The 23,140-nt window shown below is 36.6% G+C and overlaps 1 protein-coding gene across 1 annotated transcript in view; it reads right to left on the bottom strand.

Annotated features, from left to right (window-relative positions):
• The window catches only part of CCSER1 (coiled-coil serine rich protein 1), a 650,146-nt gene that overhangs the window by 323,917 nt on the left and 303,089 nt on the right, over nt 1-23,140 (bottom strand). Inside the window, exon 7 of the mRNA XM_017831720.1 lies at nt 9,304-9,381. Within this exon, the coding sequence (XP_017687209.1) occupies nt 9,304-9,381 (78 nt within the window). The remainder of the gene's footprint in view (nt 1-9,303; nt 9,382-23,140) is intronic.

Raw genomic sequence — 23,140 nt, 5'->3', positions numbered from 1 at the left:
GAATGGCATTTTGCTATCCATTTTCCCCATGACAACAATGCAATATACCCACAGCCTAGAGACTAGGTTTTCAACATTTTAAAAAGAATTAAAACTGACACTTTCCAGTCTTCATCCCCAATGCCTTTCAGAACTCTTATTAATCTCTGATAAATGAAGAAACCTGAATAAATAGATTTCTTATTCTACACATGTAAAGAGACATAACTTTTCTGGACTACTATTAAGAGCCAGATCATATAGCTACATATTGTTTCAATAAACAAAGATACCTTTTTACTTCTCCTGTTTTTAAAAAATTGTGTAAAATGGAGCAGAAAACTTTATGGTTCCTAAACAAATGATAAGGCATTAAAAGGTCACCTTAAACATACAAATACATTTCACTACCAACCATCAAAGTACTGAACTGTACCAGTAGAAAGGAGAAGAACAGAGAGTAAATGGAACACACAAGCTAGGGCTTAAAATAAGACTACATTACACCATTCAGAAACAAAAAAAATTATCCAAATACTACTATCTTATAACCTTTAAATGCAGGGGGAAATATTTCTTTTCACAAAGAACTAGCTTTAATGTTATACAACCATGCAAAGGTTGGCAGAAAGAGGAACAGCACTTCAAAAGTCCCAACCAAACACTGTAAGTCACCAGCTGTATGATCCAATCAAAGCCTCCCAGACAAGTCACATTCCTTGGTAAAATTAAACAGCACAGTATAAACAAGTGGCTTGCAAAGAAGTTTAAAACTTACCAAGAGGCACAGCATGTCCAAATAACAAACTCAAATGGAAAAGAAACCAGGAAAACAACAAAAATCAAACCACAGCATTCATCACTGCTCAATACCTTGTCTGCTCTACTAGAGAGCAAGAGGAAAGACAGGATAGAGCTGGGCTTCCTAAGTGGCACAAGGTGTCTCTGTTTCAGCAATTAAACCTTGCCTTTAATTTCAGGTGATTACACTTAAGAGAATATATCCACTCCTTAACAGCTGTCTAAATTGCTCACCAAAATATCTGTCTCTTCAAACTCTAGGTGAATATTACCAAAATCAGTCAGTTACTTTTAGTGTCATACTTTTGAGACATTCAATTTGATAAGAATTTTAAAACATTAACCTTGTATTTCCTACAGTTTTCCTGTTTTCTACAGGGATTGTGTTTGAAAATGTGGCCATTAACATTACTTATTTCAACACCAGGAAAGTAGTTCATATATCTTTTGTTAGAAGAGTCAAGGATTGGATGATTTGTGTTAGAAATCATTTATGTGACGAAGCCAAAACTTTTTGTCAAAAACATGTTAAGTTTCCATGTAAATGTCTTTCAGAAGCTTTCTGGAGAAAAAAAATGTGGTCATTGGCCAGAAAGGGAGAAACCACCTGCTACAGTGAGAATACACATCTAAGCTGCAGGAAACCCATTTTCAAGTCCCCAGTTTCTTTAATTTATTCTAGGAAGAAAACATATAATTATTATTAAATTAATTCCTGCATTGCAAACAGTTTACATTTTCACTACACTGAATGACGTTTATGAAAACACTCGAATTTTGTTTCATTTATGACAATACAACCACAAAAAAATACTCTTGGGTTGGAATGGTCAATATGGTTTTACATTTTCACCTTTAAAATAACTGCTGGAGTTAAAATGGTCAGTACAGATTAACATTTTCACTTTAAAGTAACTGATGCCTCTGATATAATCCATGCCACCCATGACCTGAAGGCACATGCCACTGTAGTCAGTGGGCACTGTGTCATCGATTTAAACACAATTTTACTCCAAACCTCTTATAATAATAATTCTGCTCACTAAAAATAAACTCATTATATTTTAAAAATGCCTGTTAAGGGAAGTTTTCTGTTTGAGCATCCAGGAGCCACCCTGGCAGTTACTCTCACACCCTCTGAGCTGGGACCAAGGCCCCTTCACAGCTACACACCCCACACAGTCAGACCACATTTCCCACAGCAGAGTCTCAGATGTCCAGATCTTTAATATAATTTAATGACAGTGTAATAACTACATAACAGCTTTAACTGTCTCCAAAGAGGAACCCTGAACAAAAGAAATCCTGGGCTTTTATACCCTCACAGTCTAAGGGCAGGAAAGTCTGGAGTCATCTGCTGCTGCTGTGCCCCTCAGTGTCCAGTCACCTGCCTGGGCCAAAGGTCCCAAGGCCCTTTGATAAACAAAGGGTCAGCATTTCAGGAGCTCCTACCTTGGCTTCTGTTCCCCAGAGCTCATCCTGGAGCTGCACCCAAGCTACCTGCACTGAATGGATTCTTCAACATGCCAAGGTACTCCCCCAGATTTACTTACACCTATCAGTCTCTAGACAAGGGAAATTAGGAGGATTTACCGTCTGTACTGAGGCGAAGAACTTTAAGTGCTCTTACTGGGTATATCAAAATCCTCCCATGGAGTTTCAAGAAAATCTTTTTTCAGTCTTAGTGATAACACCTTGTCAGGAACCCATAATGTTACAAGTTTTATGACTTTTAAATATTAGATATAGAGTACTCAGCAGGACAAACTTACTCTGTAGGTATGCATCAGAACACACTGTGAGCATGCGCCTGCCTGAGGGAAAGGAACCTGAATGAACCCAATATCTACCCTTGTAGTACTGATTATATCAAATATTAACTGAAAAAAAGTAATGATGATCCTTCTGCATTCCTTTGTTGAAGCGTCATCCGTGTTTCTGCTTGCTTTTGGAGACTTTAATAAGATACACATTAATAATTTTCCTGTATGTGCCCCACTGAGAAAACTAACTGAATTTACAGCACTAAAAACATCAATTTTGCCTAAGATCATGGATTACAATTTTGAAATATTGAACTAACTGTCATGCTATGACAAAAGTTTCAACAAATTAAGGAAAACATGCTAAAAGAGAACACATGTCCACAAAATTTGGGAAAGAAAGTAAACTATGATCAAGGCATTGAGGCAGAAAGAAATCAGACAATACAACGTAGTTCTCAGGGTCATTCCTGATTTTTTTAGTAATTATATCAGCGACACTGGGAAATTACTGATGTTGTACCTACACTCTCTGCAATAAAAAGTAATCTTTTCTTTTAAATAAACGTCCTTGGTCCAGAACAACCGTATTACTGAGTTCAAACAAGTTTTCTTGAATGATCTCACATTTCATGTGTCAGGGCCTTCAGCTATTACCTCTCTTGAAGTATTTTATTTTCAGACTAGACTTTGACCTGCAAGCCCTGCAAGAAATGGTAATCTCAGGAAATATCATCTTATGTTCAGAATGTGTAAATATTTGTCTGTCTTCTCCATACATGAAGTCTGGCAGGTATAGATTACCCACAGGCACTCAAGACTACTTTCGTCTGGGTGATAAAATCTTCCTTAACTATACATCAGTCATTCAGAAAAGAATATCCATTGAGGCATTTTAAGTCCACTCTTTCCTACAGTCTGTTTTTTAACACTTCATTACAGCATCCTGGTCTTTACTCTGCTTTGGAAAATTGCTTGTTTAGTCTATTTGTTTCTCCTTACTCACCCAATGTCCCCTAAGAGAGCTAAATCAAATATGCCCATGTAGGGACATATAATAGCCCAAAGTATCTAAGCAGTAACATTATCTGAATGATTAACTCACATACAGTATTCCTCAAAATTGTATAGCAGTATTTTTGGATTATACAGTAGCTCCGCTGTCTTCTACATTTCCTCCTTTCTAAACTTGAAGGAAAAGGTAGGTATTTCTGGTTCCATGGTGTACAGGAAAGCTTTTTCAATGGACACACATAAAATACATAAAGAGTTGGTTTTTTATTTTTTTCTTTTATTAAGTTCTATTTTGATAATACTATTCTTTTTCACTCCATTTCATATCAGTCAAAGCTGAGAAAGATAATTTCATAGCCACATCCACACCCTGCTGGATGGGCTGATGCAAATATTACTCATGAAACAGGTGATGTGGTCATAATCAGATAGGCTTGCTGGCAGAACCCTGTTCCTAAGGAAAAGTGTGCACAGACCTACTAAGGAAAAGGAAAATAGAGTGAATAGATATACAGATGCTTATTGCAATAGGACCCATAATACCTACTTTGGACTCCTACCTTCATGATAAATTCAGTGGTTTTGCAGGTATCATAGACTAGGATGATAAAGACTGCAAAACAAATCAGATGTATAAATCTTTTTGAGAAATTACAAAATTAAAGGCTTTCATCAAAGGCAGAAAGCTGCTGTGATGATGTGACTTTTATAAGTCTGTGCTACACCAGTAAGACATAAGGAGTCATAAAGAAAGCAAATACTGACATGGAAATAAAATTAAAAAGTGGGAGGAACTGATTAAACCACTGAAGAATGGTGACAGACTGGTTTAAAATAAGATGGAGACTGGGGCAGCAGATTAATAGAGGTGGGGTTGCATGAGTCATACTTGTATAACTCTATTCACTTTAGTAAAAATACCAAAAACATCCACAAAAAAAACCCCAAAACCAACCCCCCCCAAAAAAAACCAAACAAAAAACCAAACAAAAACCACAGAGGTTTGAGAACTTATATGCTTCGAAGAGGAAGCAGAAATTCAGGCAGAGGGCGGAAGGAGATGGACGAGAGCTAATGAGGCCTCCAGCCCATGAAACAGGATCAGTGAACCCTAACCTCTATCTGCCCATGGGTCAGAATGTCTATGTGATTATTTCAGAGTATGTTTCAAAAACAAACAATACATTAAAATGGTCTTATTTAAAGAAGTGACAACAAATATTTAAAATACTGGAAATACTGCATTTAAGGTAGAGAGGGTAAATATGCCTGCTGTGTCAACTAGCATAAGAAGCTTTTTGAAGTATAGGCCCATTTTTTTGTCATCACTGCTGACTAAGTTAGGAAATGACTTCATTCTTCACCTGGATATATAAAGTCACACTCTCAAAGATAAGTCTGCTGGGCTAACCATCGATCACTATTGTGACTGTCATATTGATTATTCCAAACATCCACAGCAAAATTATTAATCTGATTATTGACCAAATGGAAAATTTATCTCTTGCTAAGTTGTATGCACAAATGTCATGAGCTGCCAGAGTTGTGTCCATCAGTGACTGCAAAGGTCTGTGTTTACAGAGCCAGTAGAGCTGCAGGATGAACAGCAGAACTGTTAGTACAGACCTATTTTAGTATAGATCTATATAGACCTACAGCAGTGGCAACACTGCTGAGGACTGTTAGCTTTTGTGGCTTCTGCTGGCACTTACGTTTTCTTACTTAGGGAATTTGCATGAAGAGTATTAATTACAGAAGTCAGAACACAGTAAGATAATAAATGCTGAAGGAAATTCTCAACTCCCTCAAAGCAGAAAGGAAAGGATGGAAGATTTATTTTTGCTTTTGTTTAATGACAATTAGTAAAGCGTGGTTGAGATTAATCATAGAATTGAAACACAATTAAACATTCCTATTATAAATTTATGGTTCTTATTTACAACTTGGTTGTGGCTAATAACCAGTGAGACTGATGCTCATTATAATAGATAATTAGGTAATATTAGCTATCTTATGTACTAAATGGCTGCCATATATCTCTTCTTAAAAGGCTGTCACTATATTTTAGAACAATTTAAAAATAATAAAATACTATTATAATAAAGCACAGTATAATGAGTAGGAGAAAAGAACAGGTTCTAAAAAATTGATGAGACATTGCTTGGTAAGTTGACCTTTTAGAAATATCCCTTCCTTCACTTATCTTCTAAATGAAAGGCAGGATTATTTTTATTTCCAGCTAATAAGCATAGATATAAGTAGTCATAATTAAAAGTCACTCACATTTGAGCCAGCTACGGTTTTGCTATTATAACATAGAATAACACTTTAACTTAAGTTGCATGACAAATACTGTTTTATTTCAAATTTTTAATTCTAAAATTTTTCAACTGTGACACAACTTTTTCCCCACAAGATAAGGACCTAATTCTTCAAGCAATATTATACAGGGACAGAATAATAAATTTCTGTTCAAAGGAAGATCCTCTCTATAGAAGAGTTTAAGTTCAAAACCATCAACAAAGATGATGTTCTTTTGTGAGAGGAGAAATAAATTTTTCCCATAATATGAGAAAATATATTGCTTTTTTAAACACTTTTAACCACGGAAAACAGCAGAGGACTGAAAGCTGGAATTTGACATAATAATAATCAGTAAAATGAAATGCCTATGAGTGTTTTATCAAAAATTCTTTCAGAGAAACTTTTCAAAAGTGTCTGCATATGCAGCTGAATCAGACTTTTTTCCAAGATTTTGAAGAGCACAGCTAAAGAAGACTGCTCTGAATACCTGTTTGTCACTAACTCCATAGGGAGAAGGAAACCCGAAGGCACACAAAATTGTGTGCATTTCTGGCTGTTGTGTAAAGTTCCTTTTTCCTCACAGAAAACAAAATTTACTATTTACAATAGCTATGGAGCAAAAGTTGCTGAACGGCGCTAATGATATATTTATCTTTTCATTTTCTCATGGTTGCTTTTAGGATTAAATAGCACTGGAGTTGGCTACCTTTATTTCTTACTCAATTGTTTTCTATTCCTTTTGCTAGGTATCACTTATGCTCTTTTAACGGTACAATCTTAACATAAAAAAAGCACAATGATTCAATTAAAATAGCAGCATACAATGGACCCAGGTGGAGTATCTCTTGCTGCACTGGAAGCGATCTTCCTCCAAATACTCCTGAGTATGGTCTCATATGATTTGCATCTTTCTGGCAGTGCTGCATGTTACAGCATGTGGAATAGACTGGGAGAATGGTAGCTGAGTTCCATGTTAGGAGTGCAAGCACTCCCAGGGGAATCTTGTTTCCAACTTTCATTAGATTAAATTCAAAATCTTAAAATGGTTTTGAACAAGCTTAGGTTCTCCATATTTATACAGCACATATCCTGTGGGATTAAAAATGCCAGGCTTCTGCTTTGGTGAAGTTGGAAGTAAAACAAGAGTATGATGACAGGATTTGTATTCTTTCTTTAAACAAAAATAAAGGTAAATTATTAAAATCCAAGGAAGGACAGTTGTCTTTCTTGGTATGGTTGAGAACTGGGGCTGGGTTTCATTTCACAGTCTAATATAAAAGCTCATTAGCTCAGAGATCCTCAACTATCCCAAAGAGAGGCAGTTTTTAGAGCCCTGCTTCATTTCACCTCTGTTTTCAGAACCACAGAATGGAATTTCTTTTTCAATCTTCATTTCTACAGCAAGGATGTGGGAAAGGTTATTATCATGTTGCTAAGGGAAATGCATCATCCCATTATCAAAAGCCAATAGTATTGACTGACAGTATTTGGAGAGGGTTATGACTTGTAAAACCTGTTATTCACATTACTATGGGAACAATACTGGTCTCTCTTGGAGTGAGTCAAGGAGAAATAACAGAAATTGTTACACTGTAAATTACTCTTTTTTTTTTTTTTTCTACTAAAGGGTATTGGCTGGGAGATGTATTTGACTTTTTCCTGGTCTGACCTCCATTTTACTTGAATTCCAGAGGAAAATGTTTCCTGTTTTGAAAACTGAATGAAAATTAAAGATTAAATAATGCTCCCTGCCCTATTGTTCAGTTTCTTGTACCATTTTCTACTAGACTTTTAATCTGAAAAATTTCTTTACTGTTTTGTTAGAGCGACTATTCCATTCCAAATAAGTAATTTACAACCCATTTTGAGCTATACAAGCACCATCTCCTCCAAAAATAAAGGCACTACAATGTACTTGTCAGAGCTTCCCTGATGCAAACAGAGCAGCATTTGCTTACCTCAGCATGACAGTTCATTGTACTTTTTCAAGTTAGATTTTCTTACCTCTTACACCTTTATCTGTGCTGAGCAGACCATTTCTTCTTGTGTGACATATCTTAGTGGTTTTCCAGGCACAGGGAGATACAATAACTACTGAATCTGATTTAGGATGTTGACCACACTTCAATGTGCCTTTAATGTGGTGTCCCAAGGAAAAAAGATGTGCACCCCGGTATCTTGGCATAACATTGCTCAGTTTCAGCCACATGTGACTGAGGGACAGGGGTCTTGTAAACGTGAAATCCCAAAAGAGGAATGAGAATCAGTGAACAGCTGACCACTGATATCCCACTTGTTGGGATCATCACCTCTGCTGATGAAACAACTGAGCAAGCACAATCCTTAACCATCCTAATAACAGGAATCAACTGTTTATGAACAGCTAGTTGATTATGACCTATAGGCTACGAGTCTTGCACAGACATACAAAATATGGAAAAAACAAAAAAGGGGTTTTTTTCCAGAGTTGGTCAGGTCTGAAGGATCCTGGTATTTCCTGTGCCATGTGCAGGAGAGACACAAACTTTATATCACGAAACTTTATTCATTCCAGTTCTTCATTTGTAATTTAGCATCATCATAAAGTGACTGAAAACACAGTGCAAGTAACTAATTCTATCCAAACAGAAGGTGGAAACTTATTCAGGAGAGGGAAAATTTAAAAGTTTTAAAAGGGATATTCCTGTGAGTGCAACTTAGTCCGTATTATGACAGTTGAGTCAATGGTGAGGAAAGACACAAGTTCCCTCTTCTTTTTCTAACCAAACAACTGGCAAGTTTTTTGCTTCCCAACACAGCACTGCTCTGAATATCTGGGTGGCCTCAGGAGAACTCTTCCAAGAGTCCGGCTCTGCCTAAGGCCATTCTGTATCCCAGGGCTGGATACCATGAAGTCAGCTGAAAAAGTGACACACTGCCACTTACTCCTCAAAGCTTAAACCTAATGAAGTTGTGGACATTGTCCAAACATTTATTATTAAAATTATTAAAATGCCAGGCCTGTGGCTTACACCAGATTTACGACAAACCTGTTCTTTGACAGATCTTTAATGTCTCCTGTATCCTTGGAGTATCTAATCACTGTTTCATTAAAACATGTACTTGAAATACAAAATAAAGAGAAATTTGTTGATGATACACACATATCCAGGAATGCCCATATGAAAATGTATCACCAGTGCATGAAATGGATAAAAGCACAGTCTTATAAATAACAGTTTATAGCTCTAGTCTGCTGGAAAAATATTCCTCTCAAAACTAATAACATTTTATTCGAGGTATTTCTTGAAAATTGCATTATTGCTATATACACAGGACATCTGCTGATACCACAGTAATTTAAACAAAATGAAGAAGTAATAACAGCACTTCACAGTACCCCAGATAATATGATAAGCCAAAATTAATAGACAATATTTAGTATTAAATTAATTAACCATACCTTGAAAAACAATGGCTCCTCAGGGAGAGGGCTAACAGGGAGTGAGGTGGTACTACTAGCTGGACTCATGTCTGTACTCTGAAAGAAAAGCACACAGGAGTTTGCATTTTCAATTAAGTTCTGTAGACAGCTTTTTACATTTTGCGAGAGAAGAAAAAAAGCTTGAAAACAACACTGAAAATCCAACAGAATTAGATTGACAAGGCAACTGCAATCTGTACTTTATTTACTTGTAATTAGTTCAAGTATTTCACTAATGGTTAAGTACTCTGCATTTTCTTTATTTTAAATTAACTCCCCATTCAAAGACTGAAACACATGCACAAATACACAAATAAGCCCTAATATATGAAAAGAAACAGGGAGGACCAAAGTTGTTAATAAAAATAAGTCATTATTCTTCAATGGACCTATCAAATCTAAATGTTTGAAAGATTGATCTAAACCCCTACTCTCTCTGTTGGTTAGTATGGTCATTATTTTCACAGCTGTGATAGATATGAAAAGAAGTGTGGAAGCTCTTAGCGATTTGGAATGGTAATAATAATAGAATAAAATCTGGATTTAAAAAAAAAATATATAAACAATAACACAACTGTTCTGGGGAAAACTAGAATATAAGATACTTTTTGGAAAATAACTCCTTAAATGATAAAATTAAAAGAAATCCATCACAACCACCAATAAAACAGAAAAGATAAAATGAAGAATACAAAAAAAATCAACAAATTTGCATGGCCTAGAAATGCATTTCCTTTTCGTACTGTAACATTGCAATGTAGAATGAATTAATGGAATCAGCTTGTTTAACTAATCTGATACCTGTTTTCACATCAATATGAATCTACTCTGAGCCCTTTAAAAAACCTAAATTCTGCAAGTGAAGAATATGGCTCCACCCATTAAGTGATAACAGATCACTCATCAGAAGATTTTTACATTATGTAGAGACATTGCATTTTATTCAACCAACTGGTACATGATGAAAAATGAGATAAAATTTTGGGTACAAAATCCCTACGTCAGATCTCAAAAAGAGCACACAGACTTCAAAGTTAACACCCACTAAGAAAATTTCTGAATTTACTTAGATACCCATCAGTTACACCACACCGGAAAGAAGAGACAACAGTTACTTGCTAAATAAAAGAGATGTAAATAAAGGAAAAAGAAGGGGACCATGGTAATTATTTCCTAAGAGAAAGAGAGAGTCAGGTAATTAATAACACATGGAACACAGAGAAGTTGTTGAGGAATAAGGGAAATTATAGCATGTCAGAAAGCCAATATTTCTGTAGAATTGATCAGTCTGGTATTCAGAAACATTACAAATTTTAACATGGACTCCTGCACTCAACCAAGAAAACTGGCCAATAATCTTTACAAAAGGAAGTGAAACATAGCTCTTTTAGACTAAACTCAAAGTACAGACAGACTGGACACCTCCTCTGCAGGAGCATTCTGCATCAAAAGCCAACAGTTCAGCTGAGGACAATTTGTCTTTTAATTTACACAGATTAGAAAAAACCTGAGACAGGAAAAAAAATCAAGTAGCTGCTTCCAAACCAAATCAAGTGCCCTAATTTGCAACTAGAAGTTGCAATGATTATGTTCCTTGACAAAACATCTCAGGGCACATACCTCAGAAGAACATCTGCTCTTCCATGATGACTGGACACGACCCAGCCCACATCTGAATGTCACACTGGTGTGGCACCATGCCTGAACTAGTAAGGCTGTTGAGAGATGGGGTATATTTGAAGGAGCACTGTGACTACACAGCTTCTGAACTGAAAATGGCCAGACTTTGAGTCTGACCAGATAGGAGCATAGGCAGAAGAGTCTGTCCCTGACCAGCGCTGTTCACATGTACATACTCTCAGTGGCCCCCTCCAAGAACTTCAGTAATTTTCCCCTCTAAGGAATGCACAGCTGTTTCCATGCCTTTGTAAATTAATTAAATCTAGTAGCACTAACACAGTTTATTATAGCAGAGAATTGAGTGAGACAGTACCAAAAGTGTTGTTTCTTGAGCTTCTAAAAACTAATCGCTGCTTTGAGAGGTACTGTCAGCTTGCCCTCCTGAAGGTATATACTAACAATTTCAAACAACATCACAGCCCCCCTAAATATTCTGTTCATGGTGTATTTATCACAATCACACTTTGCAGTCTAAAGCTCCCCATACATATAAAAAAATATCACTGTGAGGAATTCACCCAATGGGTACTTTTTATTTGATGTTGTCTTTTCAGTGCTTTTAGGCAAATTTTAGTCTGGAACAGGCTGTTAAAATACAGAACATTATCTAGACATTATTAGAATTTTTCCAGCAATTTTTCCATGATTACAAAGATCAATGCTCAAGTTTTATTCTAATTTCTGGAGCTGATCAGTCTAAATATACATCATCCTTCCTGTGCAACTGAATGGGTACCTTGGAGTCACTGCTAGGCCATGTTAATCATTTATCCTCAGAGAGCAACGTTAAAAATGTGATTAACTATCATGACGTTTCTTGATAAGAAGGCAAAGGAAGAAAACAAGTCTAAGAGAACAAAATTCTACATCCTGCTTGGAGATCAAGGATCAGGATCCTGTTTGAGGACAGATAACCACCATTTGAGCCAGATAAAAGAAAAAGCAGCTCTTTCTGGAGCTGTTTTAAAGTAGTTACAGGCTTGGCTTTGTTTTCTTCCACTTGTGTATACCTGCCTCAGAGCAGAATGTTTCACAAACCTGCATACTGATGTAAATTGTCTAACAGCAGAGTAGAGAATATAGTCAGTGGTTTTCCAACAATACAGACGATCAGGTATGTGCACATTGTGAAAAACATGCTCCTTTGAAAACAAGAGTCATCTTCCAGTCTGCAGCAACTATTCTTTAAATGAAAGCAGCTTCACCTCACCTCATAAATTCGGATTTTTCTTGGTACAAACCCTTGCCTTTAATCTCATCTTTTCTAGGAAGTGGCCCATGTATCAACCCTCATTAATTGTACCATAAAAAAAGGACTGTCCACTGACAGAAGCCAATTTAATTTGCTACAACTGCTTTTCAACAAGGGTAAACACTGCAATGGTATTTGGCAGACATTGACTTCTCTGGAGATCAGTATCACAATTTATTGATCTAAGAAGTTAATACTGACAGAGAAAACCTTCAGTGGATATTAGAGCTAGAGATCAAATAAATCTTTATAATAACTGAAGAAAAGACAATCTGTGTACTTTATAGCTTTTACTAAGGAGTGTTGAACTGACTTTCAGAGTGATAGTTTTAGTTGTATCATAAGTTATGTTACAAAGTATCATTTTACAATCTAGAAGTTGAGTAGAGCTAGGAAATTAATAAGTGCAGTCAGCAAACTCAGTAGTGACATTTTGATATACTGAAGATAATCAAAGACCTGCAAATGGATTTATTAATGGGTCTGCATAGTATCTGTATGAAATATTGTACTTAAATGTTATTATCCCATTTTATCTGTGGAAGTGAAAAAGAAGGGAAAGTGATTTGCTCAAAGCTGTGAAGGGAGGTTAGAAACAAAGACACAATCAGAAATCCAGTTATTCATCCAGATTGCGCAATGGTCTACACACTTTTGGAGTGTTCTGATCTCTGTAATTTCTATACTATTTAGCATCACAAAGAGGCTTTGCTGATACACATACATCATGCAAAAAAATCCTATTAAAAAAATGAGGCCAGAAAAATGAATATTAGTTTAGATAAGAAAAGACAGTAGATACACAATACAAACTTTCATCTCTTACCCCCACACCATGTTTGAGAAACTGTCCCCAACACCTCCAATCTCTCTCACTAAGAGAGTGTGCCTCCTTATACGGTGGATAGGCCTATTTTCTAACATCTCTGAATAGAATTCATAAATTCTATTTCCTGACTCTCTTATTAGAAGGTATAGTTAATTATTCTTACTAAGTATTAATAAATGCAATTAAAAGCTGAGACATTTAATTATTGTTTTCCAGCATTCGCCTGGTCTTGCTGCTTGCTGCTCCCATAGCTTAGAAGGCCACCTGAATTATTGCAGCTCCCACTGCAGGGATGAAGCATAAATTACATCTGCTACTGCATCTTGCTACCTCTTTTTATGCTAGTATGTGGCCAAGTATGTTTTCAGTCGTTCAATTCTCTACTGATTAACAATGAGCAATTAGTATACAGGTGTACAGATTAGACCTGACTGCTCTTACAACGTAAGCAAAGCTAATCACCTGAGCTGTGAAATGCCAGCCGGAAATTTCACCTCATATAAGACATTGATCTATCACTTAACAGCATTTGTATGTCTAGTACTGTTTATTTTAGAATACTCTGAGTTCTCAGGAAGTCTATAAAATCTAATACTTTACACAATAATTTTTTTCAGCAAGGAGGGATCAGCAGGAAGCATATTTTGTTAACTTTCTACTTTGAAAAATAGCTGGAAAAATGCTCTTTTAGCCTTTTAATTAGGATGAATCAATTATAAAGCCCATAACCAGCATGCAACATAAAGTGTGCATAACCACAATTTGTTGCAGGGTTACAGTGTTTGAAGTAGTTCACACTCAGATTATATTTTCACATTGTTTATTTATATTTAATATAAACTTAATTTACTCAAATATTTAAATTGACCAAGTTACCTATCTCTCCTCTCCTTATATTAAATACAAAAATGTAAGAATATGAAAGTACTAGGCACAAATTACTATTACTACTGGTTCTTCAGTTTCAAAAAAATGGCAATATGAAAATTTTTAACATAAAAATAATTTAGTAGCTGGCGCAAGGAAAACACCTTAATAAACATGGTTTTAAATGTGTAAATTTAAAGAAAGAGATCTAGGGGTTTCTGGTTTACAGTGGAGTATATACAAAGGAAAAAACACAGTATTTTTATAAGCATAGAAATGTCACATTTCTCATAATAGACAACGACACATATTAACATATTTATGTAATAGCAAATATCTCTTCCTTTCTGCTCTTTAGTTTCCCCTTGCTCATCCCTCCAGTTTGTCGTCATCCCTTGCTTTCCTCCACAAAAGCCATAATAAACAGAGACACAAGTTTCCTTGGTCAGATAACTTCCTGGCACACAGAGATTAGATGAAGGGTCCATTAATATGTAGGAGAAAACCATTTTTACCTTCCCAAACAGCAAATTCACCTTGAGTTAATCTCTAAAAACCCCCTTCACTTCCATTGCAAGCAGAATCTAATTTCAAAAGTAATTTGGAAAATGACTTTGGGGTTAACATCTTTTGGAGAAAAGTACTTGCAGGATCATCAATTACTGTCACTGTGTGAGTTGGGACTGCTACTATGACACATTATATTAAATGCAACTCCAGACATATTTTTATCCTAATGAAAACCAGGGGGTTGCTTTCACAGATGCAAATGCTTTGTTGATAACACAGTCGAGAACTGATTTCCTTGAGCAAAACTCTACTCCCCCTTCAGTTTCTATTGTTTCTTTCATACTTCATTGACTATACTATCCAGCCTTGACATTTTGTTATTGTATATTCTTTCCTAATAATATCATATAACATCAGCTTTTTCTGCTCTTTCAGCAGGCAATTGAGAGAACCAAGTGCTCTCCTGGGATTTTAATCTGCAGGCTGCCTATTTCAATTGCTTTTCTTTACTTGCAGGAGATCTTTCAGGTTCAAATGTACACGTTTTTTTGCTCAAACTGCACTTAGCTTTGTGGCAAATATGATGGCTGCCTCACACAGTAGGTTCAGTGGGGTTTTTGTTGGTTTTTCTTTACTCTAGTCACAAAGACACGTTCTTTCTCCAAAGTCTGCATCACAGCACTGAGTAACTACCTGATACTCCATACCACAGTTATAGCCTGAATCTAGAAGAAAATGTCTGTATCCACTCAGAGTGTATCAGCAAAGAATTTGTGGGCTCTCTCAAACTCCTATATCTTCCCTGCATAGAGATCCATTGGTTTTCTGCACTTCCAAATGAAACACTTAGAAAAGAAGTAACCAATTAATTAAACTGACAAAGGTAAAATCAGGTACCAGAATTGACTCTTCTCCCTCTCTTATACACACATGCGTGTTCTGTATCATTACACAGCATAGTATATTGGGACCAAGATAGAAGCTGTAGCCAGAAAGGATCAGATATTAATACAACCAATAAATGCACCTACAATTGCATTAAGGAGGACAAAAATATTTACAGAATATACATTTAAATATTACTGGATATGTGGAAGCAATTATCTTGATGGGTTAGGAAAAAAATGCTCCTGAAAACAGGTTGCTCTGTAAGTCCCTCTGAACTATCCACAGATGGCCATTGTTTCGGCCAGACACAAATTTAAGTGCCAATTTCAGCAAAACAGTTCCTATTTTCATATACTCATACAATTAACTGCTCTCCATGAAGCACTGAAAGATATTTGTGATCTCCTTACAATGTAATGTCTTTTTTTTTTAGTCTACAAGAGACACGATTCCTTCGAGACAAAAATCTATTTCCACTAGCTATTAATGAATATTTTTCTTTAAGGTACACATTTTAACATACACTAAACTCATGTCCAAAAAAGTATACATGCTTTACTGTTCAGTGTATCTCTTTGCCCAAAAGTACATTGGGATACAGGTGATATCTCCTCCAATATTGTGGTTGGTCTTCTGATTATAGTTTCCCTGTCATAGAGTGTCTTCATCTAAATGAGGGCAATCTTTCATAATACTAACAGAACTTATTTTTCAATTCTGAACATGATGAAGCCAACCTGATTTTCATTAATAACTTGCTGCTCAGTTGTCCAGTTGTTTCCTACCTTTACTTTACTTTGTAAGCATTATGTAGGTAACTTTGCCAGATTTTCACATTGGTGTTTCAATATGAGGCTATGTTTTATTTTTCTGTGATTCCCAAAAAAATTCAGATGCCTTCAATTGCTATGCATTTCACTGAGGTTTTAACAAGCTATTTTGCACTTTCCAAATGTTGTGACTGCAATTATTCTCACTTCTTCATCAGTTCTCAGAAGGGTTTTTACAATTTCAGTATGGAACCACTTTTGACAGTGTCTTTTAACTTATTTGGATGCAGAGGCACCATTCTCACAACTTCCTTGAATTACCCAATAACAGCTTAGAGGAAACATTTTAAACATCTTTATGTGTCTGCTGCTAAATCAAGGAAGACACGATTGAGGTTTTTTCCCCACTACAAGAAAAGAAGTAAGTGGCATTTAACAATTTGAAATAGATTTTCCATGGCCGCAGCACTGCTTCCATATAATGGTGACAGAAATAAAAGGTAAATAATTAGTAAGTAAGTTTTGACATATTATTTGCTTCACAGTGGTTTTAATTGTAATACTCTTTAATGATTTTAGGAAGCTGAATCTATTTGTGCAACAGAAGGCAATATGTCAGCTTCTGAAATGTATAAATTTTGATTACCATAGACACAGTTTCTAGAAAGCTAAGCCTGCTTTTTGGTTTAGGGAGCAGGTTCCAAAGTGAAGTTGGTCAAAGCAGAACGAAAATTCCTTGATTATGTGGTATGCTGACTTTCCACCCTCACACAGTAACTTTCATTCTCATAGGAAAGAATAAGGGTAAGGCACAACAGGTAATTCAATTCCCACCCTATCAGAGGGTTCAACAGAAACTGCCCCAACTGCAGTAAGCTCTCCACAATTTTTCTAGTTATACTTGTTCTTCTTACCTACCCCAGTCTAATACTTACTGCTCTTCCCAGCACTAATCAAGGTATTCATAGAATCACAGAACTGTGGAATGGGTTGGGTTGGGTTGGAAAGAACCACAGAGATGACCTAGTTCCAACCCTCTCTGCCGTGGGCAGGGACATAAACCAGGTTGCTCAGAGACTCATTTAACCTGGCCTTGAACACTTCCAGGGGTGGGGCATCCACAACTTCTCTGGGCAACTTGTGCCAGTGTCTCACCACCCTCACAGTAAAGAATTTATTCCTAACATCTAACCTAAACCTACTCTCTCTGTTTGAAGCCATTCCCGTTTGTCCTGTCACTACATGCATCCTTCTTTCTTGTGGGCTCCCTTCAGGTACTGGAAGGCCACAAATAGGTCATGCCTTCTGTTTTCCAGGCTGAACAATCCCAATTATCTCAGCCCTTCCTCGTAGGAGAGGTGCTCCATCCCTCTAATCATCTTCATGGCCCTTCTCTGGACTTGCTCCAAGATGTTGATGTCCTTCCTGTGCTATGGTCCCCAGAGATGAATGCAGCACTCCAGGTGGGATCTCACCAGAGCAGAGTAGATGAGCAGAACCACCTCCCTCAACCTGCTGCCCATGCTGCTTTTGATGCAGCCCAGGATACAACTGGCTTTCTGGGCTCAGAGCACACATTTCTGGGTCATGTCCAGTCTCTTATCCACCCACACTCCAAGACTGTCTTCAAGACTCTGATCTTTCTCACCTTGCACAACATCTCACTTGCACAGCATCTCCTGTGCACTTCCCATTCCCGCACCCATCCCATCACCAACACTACTCCTTTTGTACCCCATCTATCTGAACCTGAGTGTTCCCACCTTCTCTACCTCTCCCTCTTCCTTTGGTCAACACCCATCCCCTTTAGTCTAAATACAGGCTATTACGTATATTAAAATATATCTAATATATCTAAAGTATATATAGTGTACATATAGTGTATATATATATATTTAGATATAAAAATACACAAAATCGACTGAAAAAAAATCTTTATGTAGCTGCTGTGATGTACCAGCCATACAATTAGTTTGCTACTTAAGATACATACACCTTGAAGCTGGTCAAATAACACATGTCTGAAAAATATGTAAGATTTTGCTACAGCAAACATCCATTTTGACACAACTTCTCAGCCTCAAGTTCTGTGCAGTCTGGGGAGGCCAAACTACACTGCTTAAGAAACTGATATGACTTGTAAAGGAATAGAAGAGTTAAAAATTGCCTGTACTAGTACTTAGGCATTGCATTATCACTATTTTTAGAGCCCTCAGCTGAGCATTTTGTTTTAATTTTTGTGGTTCGCAATGCAATTATATACTAAACTTGCTGAGATATCTGAACAGCATTTGATAAAGCCATTAGCAATAAAATATTCATTTTTCATTTATATTATGTCCAGGAATACAAATGAGTATAATTTCTTCCTACCCTTCAACATTAATAGGGAAACCAGGGAGAAAAATTGAACACACCTTTCACATTCATTTAGCTACAATAAAATATAAAGAGCTTTTAAAATGAAAAACACTTTAAAAATAATACTACTTTCTGGGTTTTTTTGGAGGTACTGTTACGTGCATCTCCATTATAGTATTTATATATTTTTTAGTTTGGTAATTCCACAAAGCAAGGTACTGGCTCTGTCACTGATTTACCATATGATAAATCAGTATGCCTTGAAATAGCTTTGGTTGAACTGTTACAAAAATAAATCAGCAAGAGTCAGAGCAAATGAGGAGACATGTCAACAAACTCCTAGGTTCGTGCTACAGGCTATGAGTTTATCCGTACTCACGTTACACCACAAAGCAGCTGGCACTCTGGCTTATCTGATGGCACTCTCTCTGCATGGCTCCATTGAGTTTCTTTTATCTGCTTCTTTTCCCCTTGAATCCACCACTATGATTTTAGCTCTCATCAGCTGCCACTGCTTACAAGAATCTCTGTAGGCTCAGTTATGGTAAAAACAGCTTTTCTTGGCATCACTGTTGCATCTTTCACTCCTCAGCAGCACAGAGGTGATGGCAGGTGCTAACACCACTTGGCTGCTGCAAGGAGGCCCTGTGGTTGTCACTGCATCAGCTGCTTCCAGAGGCAAGCTCGTGCAGAGCAAACTGCACATGACTACCTCATCCTAGGCATGAGCTATCATCTGAGTTAAAAGCAAAAGCTAATTCCCCAACTGCTTCCTAAAATCCCCAAGAACTCTGAAAGAAACTGATATCCACAGGCACATAAAAGAATACCTTGAGAGATCACAAGATCTGCAGACAGCAAAAATAAATTACGTCCATCAGCAGAGCTGGGCTGAAAAATCTGGCTCACAGTATTCCTGGTGAACTCTAGCTCTTATCCTATTGCTGCTCTCAACATTTCAGGAGTGATAAGCTCAGTATAAAAATTTCATCAGTCTCCTTTTTCATGTCTCTTAAAGTTGGGACAATTTACTATTTGTCTGTATCAGATACTGCATACAAAGTAGAATCTTGAAAAGGCGGTTGCTGTGAGAATACAGGCAAATGTTTTTTTGGCAAAGAGTTTGCATTGAAATACAGGAAGTGAACAGATAAAATACAAGGAACTTTTCGCACACACACTGAAGATGCAAAAATACACTTGTGGAACACTGCATTTTCAACAGAAGAAATCAATATTGAGGGAATGCTAAAATCAATACTGCCATGCCTATCTATTTTATTACAGCTTTTCAGTTAATGGCCCCAGACCTTTTTCCCCTAAATTCTGCGTCAATCAGAGCACATGATGATGGCCTTTAAAAACTTCTCAGTATTTTTTTTTAACATACAGTACTCTTATTGCAGCACTGGGATGTTGTAAAGGGTCTGGAAGCTGCCCACATACGATCAGAAGAAAGTTCTGCTGCCAGGTTTCAATCTTTTCTAGTCTAATGGCTCCGTTTCTTTCACGTTATGACTGCTCTTCGGTAGTATAAAGTCTAATTGGCTTCCATATTAGCAGGGCAATGGACAGGTGCCCAGAAGCAGTTTTAATCCTTGTCATAACCAGAGACACAAGGGTTCAATCCCAGGAGTTCCGTGAAATCTTACATTAAATATAACTCCATTAATATCTTCTTTAAAATTAGGAAAATTTGCAACTTTTACTGATGGCTCTTTAAAACAAGATATTAACAGTGAATACAAATTACTTGTACATTACTTGTTTGTTTTATGCAAATTAGAGAGTGTCATATCTAGAAAGCAGGGGAAAAAGCTACAAAAAGCATTTTGTAGCTTTTTGACAGATAGAAGCAAAAATCCAATAGAAAATCTTCATCACGTAAGTATAGTTTTCCTGAAGGAAAATGACAATTTTCATAGGATTCTTGCTGAATGCTTTTAACAGCCTATTATAAGCAGGTACCTAAACTTAAGTAAAAATACTATGGTTAAAAAAGCTACTTGCAGGTATATATTTTTCAGAGGACTTTTACAAAATCACACAAAATAGAAAACAATTCATACTATTATTGCCACCTGTTTACAACAAATTTCTTTAAAAAGAAGAACTTTGTTTTTAAAATGTCAATAGTAAATGTTTTTTAAATATTATTAGTATTCAAGGTGCAAGGTATGGTTGACACACTAAAAGGATGGGATGCCATCCAAAGGGATGCGGACAAGCTTGAGAAGTGGGCCCATGGGAAGTTCATGCAGTTCAAGAAGTGATAGAGAACAGGCCTGAGAAGAAGAACAAGGGAGTTTTAGAAAATGAGAGGCTGAACGTGACCCAGCAATGTGCACTCACAGCCCAAAAAGCCAATTGTATCCTAGGCTGCACCAAAAGCAGCATGGTCAGCAGGTTGAGGGAGGTGATTCTGCCTCTCTACTCTGCTCTGGTGAGACCCCGTCTGGAGTGCTGCATCCAGCTCTGCAGTCCCCAGCATAGGAAGGACATGGATCTAATGGCACTGGTCCAGAGGAGGGGCATCAAGATAATCAGAGGGATGGAGCACCTCTCCTACGAGAAAAGGCTTAGAGAATTGGGTTTGATCAGCCTGGAAAAGAGAAGGCTTCAGAGAGACCCTACTGTGGCCCTTCAGTATTTAAAGGGGGTCTGTAAGAATGCTAGGGCAAACTCAAGCAGAGCCAGTTGCAAAAGGATAAGGGGCAATGGTTTGAAACTAAAAGAGGATGGATTTAGCTTAGATATAAGAAAGTTTATTACAATGAGGGTGGCAAAACCCTGAAACACGTTGCACATAGAGGTGGTGAATGCCCATCCCAGGAAACATTCAAGATCAAGTTAGACAGGGCTCTGGACAACCTGGTCTAGTGGAAGATGTCCCTTTAACTCACTGCAGGTGGGTTCGACTAGATGACCTTTAAAGGGTTTTAATCCTTGAACATAGGGATATCACAGAATTCCAAATCTTCAAAAAGACAAGCAAGGGCCTTCAACAGATTTACGCAGCAGTGACTTGTACTCAACAGTCACAAATTGAAGTTCCTGATCTTCCTGTTTGGCAACCCATTTCAAGGAGACGAAGGTATCATGTACAAATGGGGCCTGAAGTAATGAATCACAATTAATAAAGTTCAATTTATGAAATCAACAGCAAAAAGACAAGGAAAAATTAAGGGGGGAGGAAATGTCAGAATGCAAGAACATCAAAATAGCATTGATAATTTATTTTCTATTTTCTATTTTGAGCAGTATGATCATTTCTGCAGTTTCATTTGAATTTACTTATAAATAAAGCTGATTATAGGTTTATATTATAAAATGAATTCAAATGTCAATTCTTATGATAATTTAAATACTTTTCAAGAGAAACATGGTTTTCTTCTGCTGCTTCTCATTTAAATCTGTGCCTCAGGTGCACAAATTTAACCTTTATCTTACAGTACTTGTATAAGCAAGACTAAGTTAATCTGTGAGGCAAAGTCAGACAGTTCCTCCAGGACTAAAATATCTTCTCTTCTATGGTCTGTGCAGGAAGGGAGCTACTACTGTACAGTCAGTCTGGACATGAACATACACAGTGAATGATCTGTTCTGATCTAACTTCCCACAAGAAAACTCTTCACACAATTGCCAGGGTGAAATATAACTAAACTCTATTTTAAAACTGGAAGAAACCCCTTGCTCTGTAAATGCAAATTGTAACTATGCAGTAAGTATCTCTTCTGGATAAAACCAAACTTTTTTTCCCCCTCACACTTTACATTTATAAAGCAAAATAGGGAAACTGGAGATTTGAAAAGGTCAAAGCCTTTTGTACATCATCATGCAATTCTCCAGCTAATAGTATAGTACTCTTAACAACTCAGTTTAAAGTTTGCTGAGTGATTATTATCAGAATGATTTCTAAAAATAACATCAATTGCTAGATGCAAGGAGGAAAGAAAAAAGGGTGTGATTGCTGAGAAACAACCCTGACAAAAAGAACCTATGTCTTTCGTGCCTATTTTGACACAAGATTTTAAGCATTTGACTTACTGAATTTCAGCTGCCTACACAAAGATACACCATTCATTTGATATATTATGCTCAAAGGAATTGTTCTTTATTTTATGTTTTGTGAAATATGGAGTCTCAATTTTCTTTATTCTAAGCAGACTAAAGAATAAAATTTAACAGCATAGCAAGCAAAAAATAATAAGATATTGTGTTGCTATAGAAATCTGAGAAATTCTGACAATAAAAGTCACATCTTCAGATTTCAACTGTATATTAAATACCAACAGTAATTTTGAAAAAATACAATATTACTTTTCATGCATTAAAAAGTCACAGAATGAATCTGAAAAAACTCACATCATGTAAAAAAAATTGCCCTACAACTCAATCAAGAGCTAGAATAAATACACTATTTTGTTTATTCTTTATAAGGAATGGGTGGGAGTGGGCTTCTAACGTTGCATGATTGTCTTGCAAAAACAAATCACTCCTCAGGTATGTTCTTGAAGGCCAGCAGACAAGAACAGAGACATTTTGTTTCTGGTTGCCAAGGGATACAGAAGACCATTTTGACATAGGGAATCATCACTGCATTTGAAAAATGGTCTTAGCAGAAATTTCTGTCACCAGTGCGTGGATGAGTCTTTCTCA

This window comes from Lepidothrix coronata, unplaced genomic scaffold (assembly GCF_001604755.1).
Source record: "Lepidothrix coronata isolate B3197 unplaced genomic scaffold, Lepidothrix_coronata-1.0 Scaffold195, whole genome shotgun sequence".
Classification (NCBI taxonomy): Eukaryota; Metazoa; Chordata; class Aves; order Passeriformes; family Pipridae; genus Lepidothrix; species Lepidothrix coronata.
The sequence above is the reverse complement of the archived record's forward strand: the minus strand, read 5'-3'. Positions and strand labels throughout refer to the sequence as shown.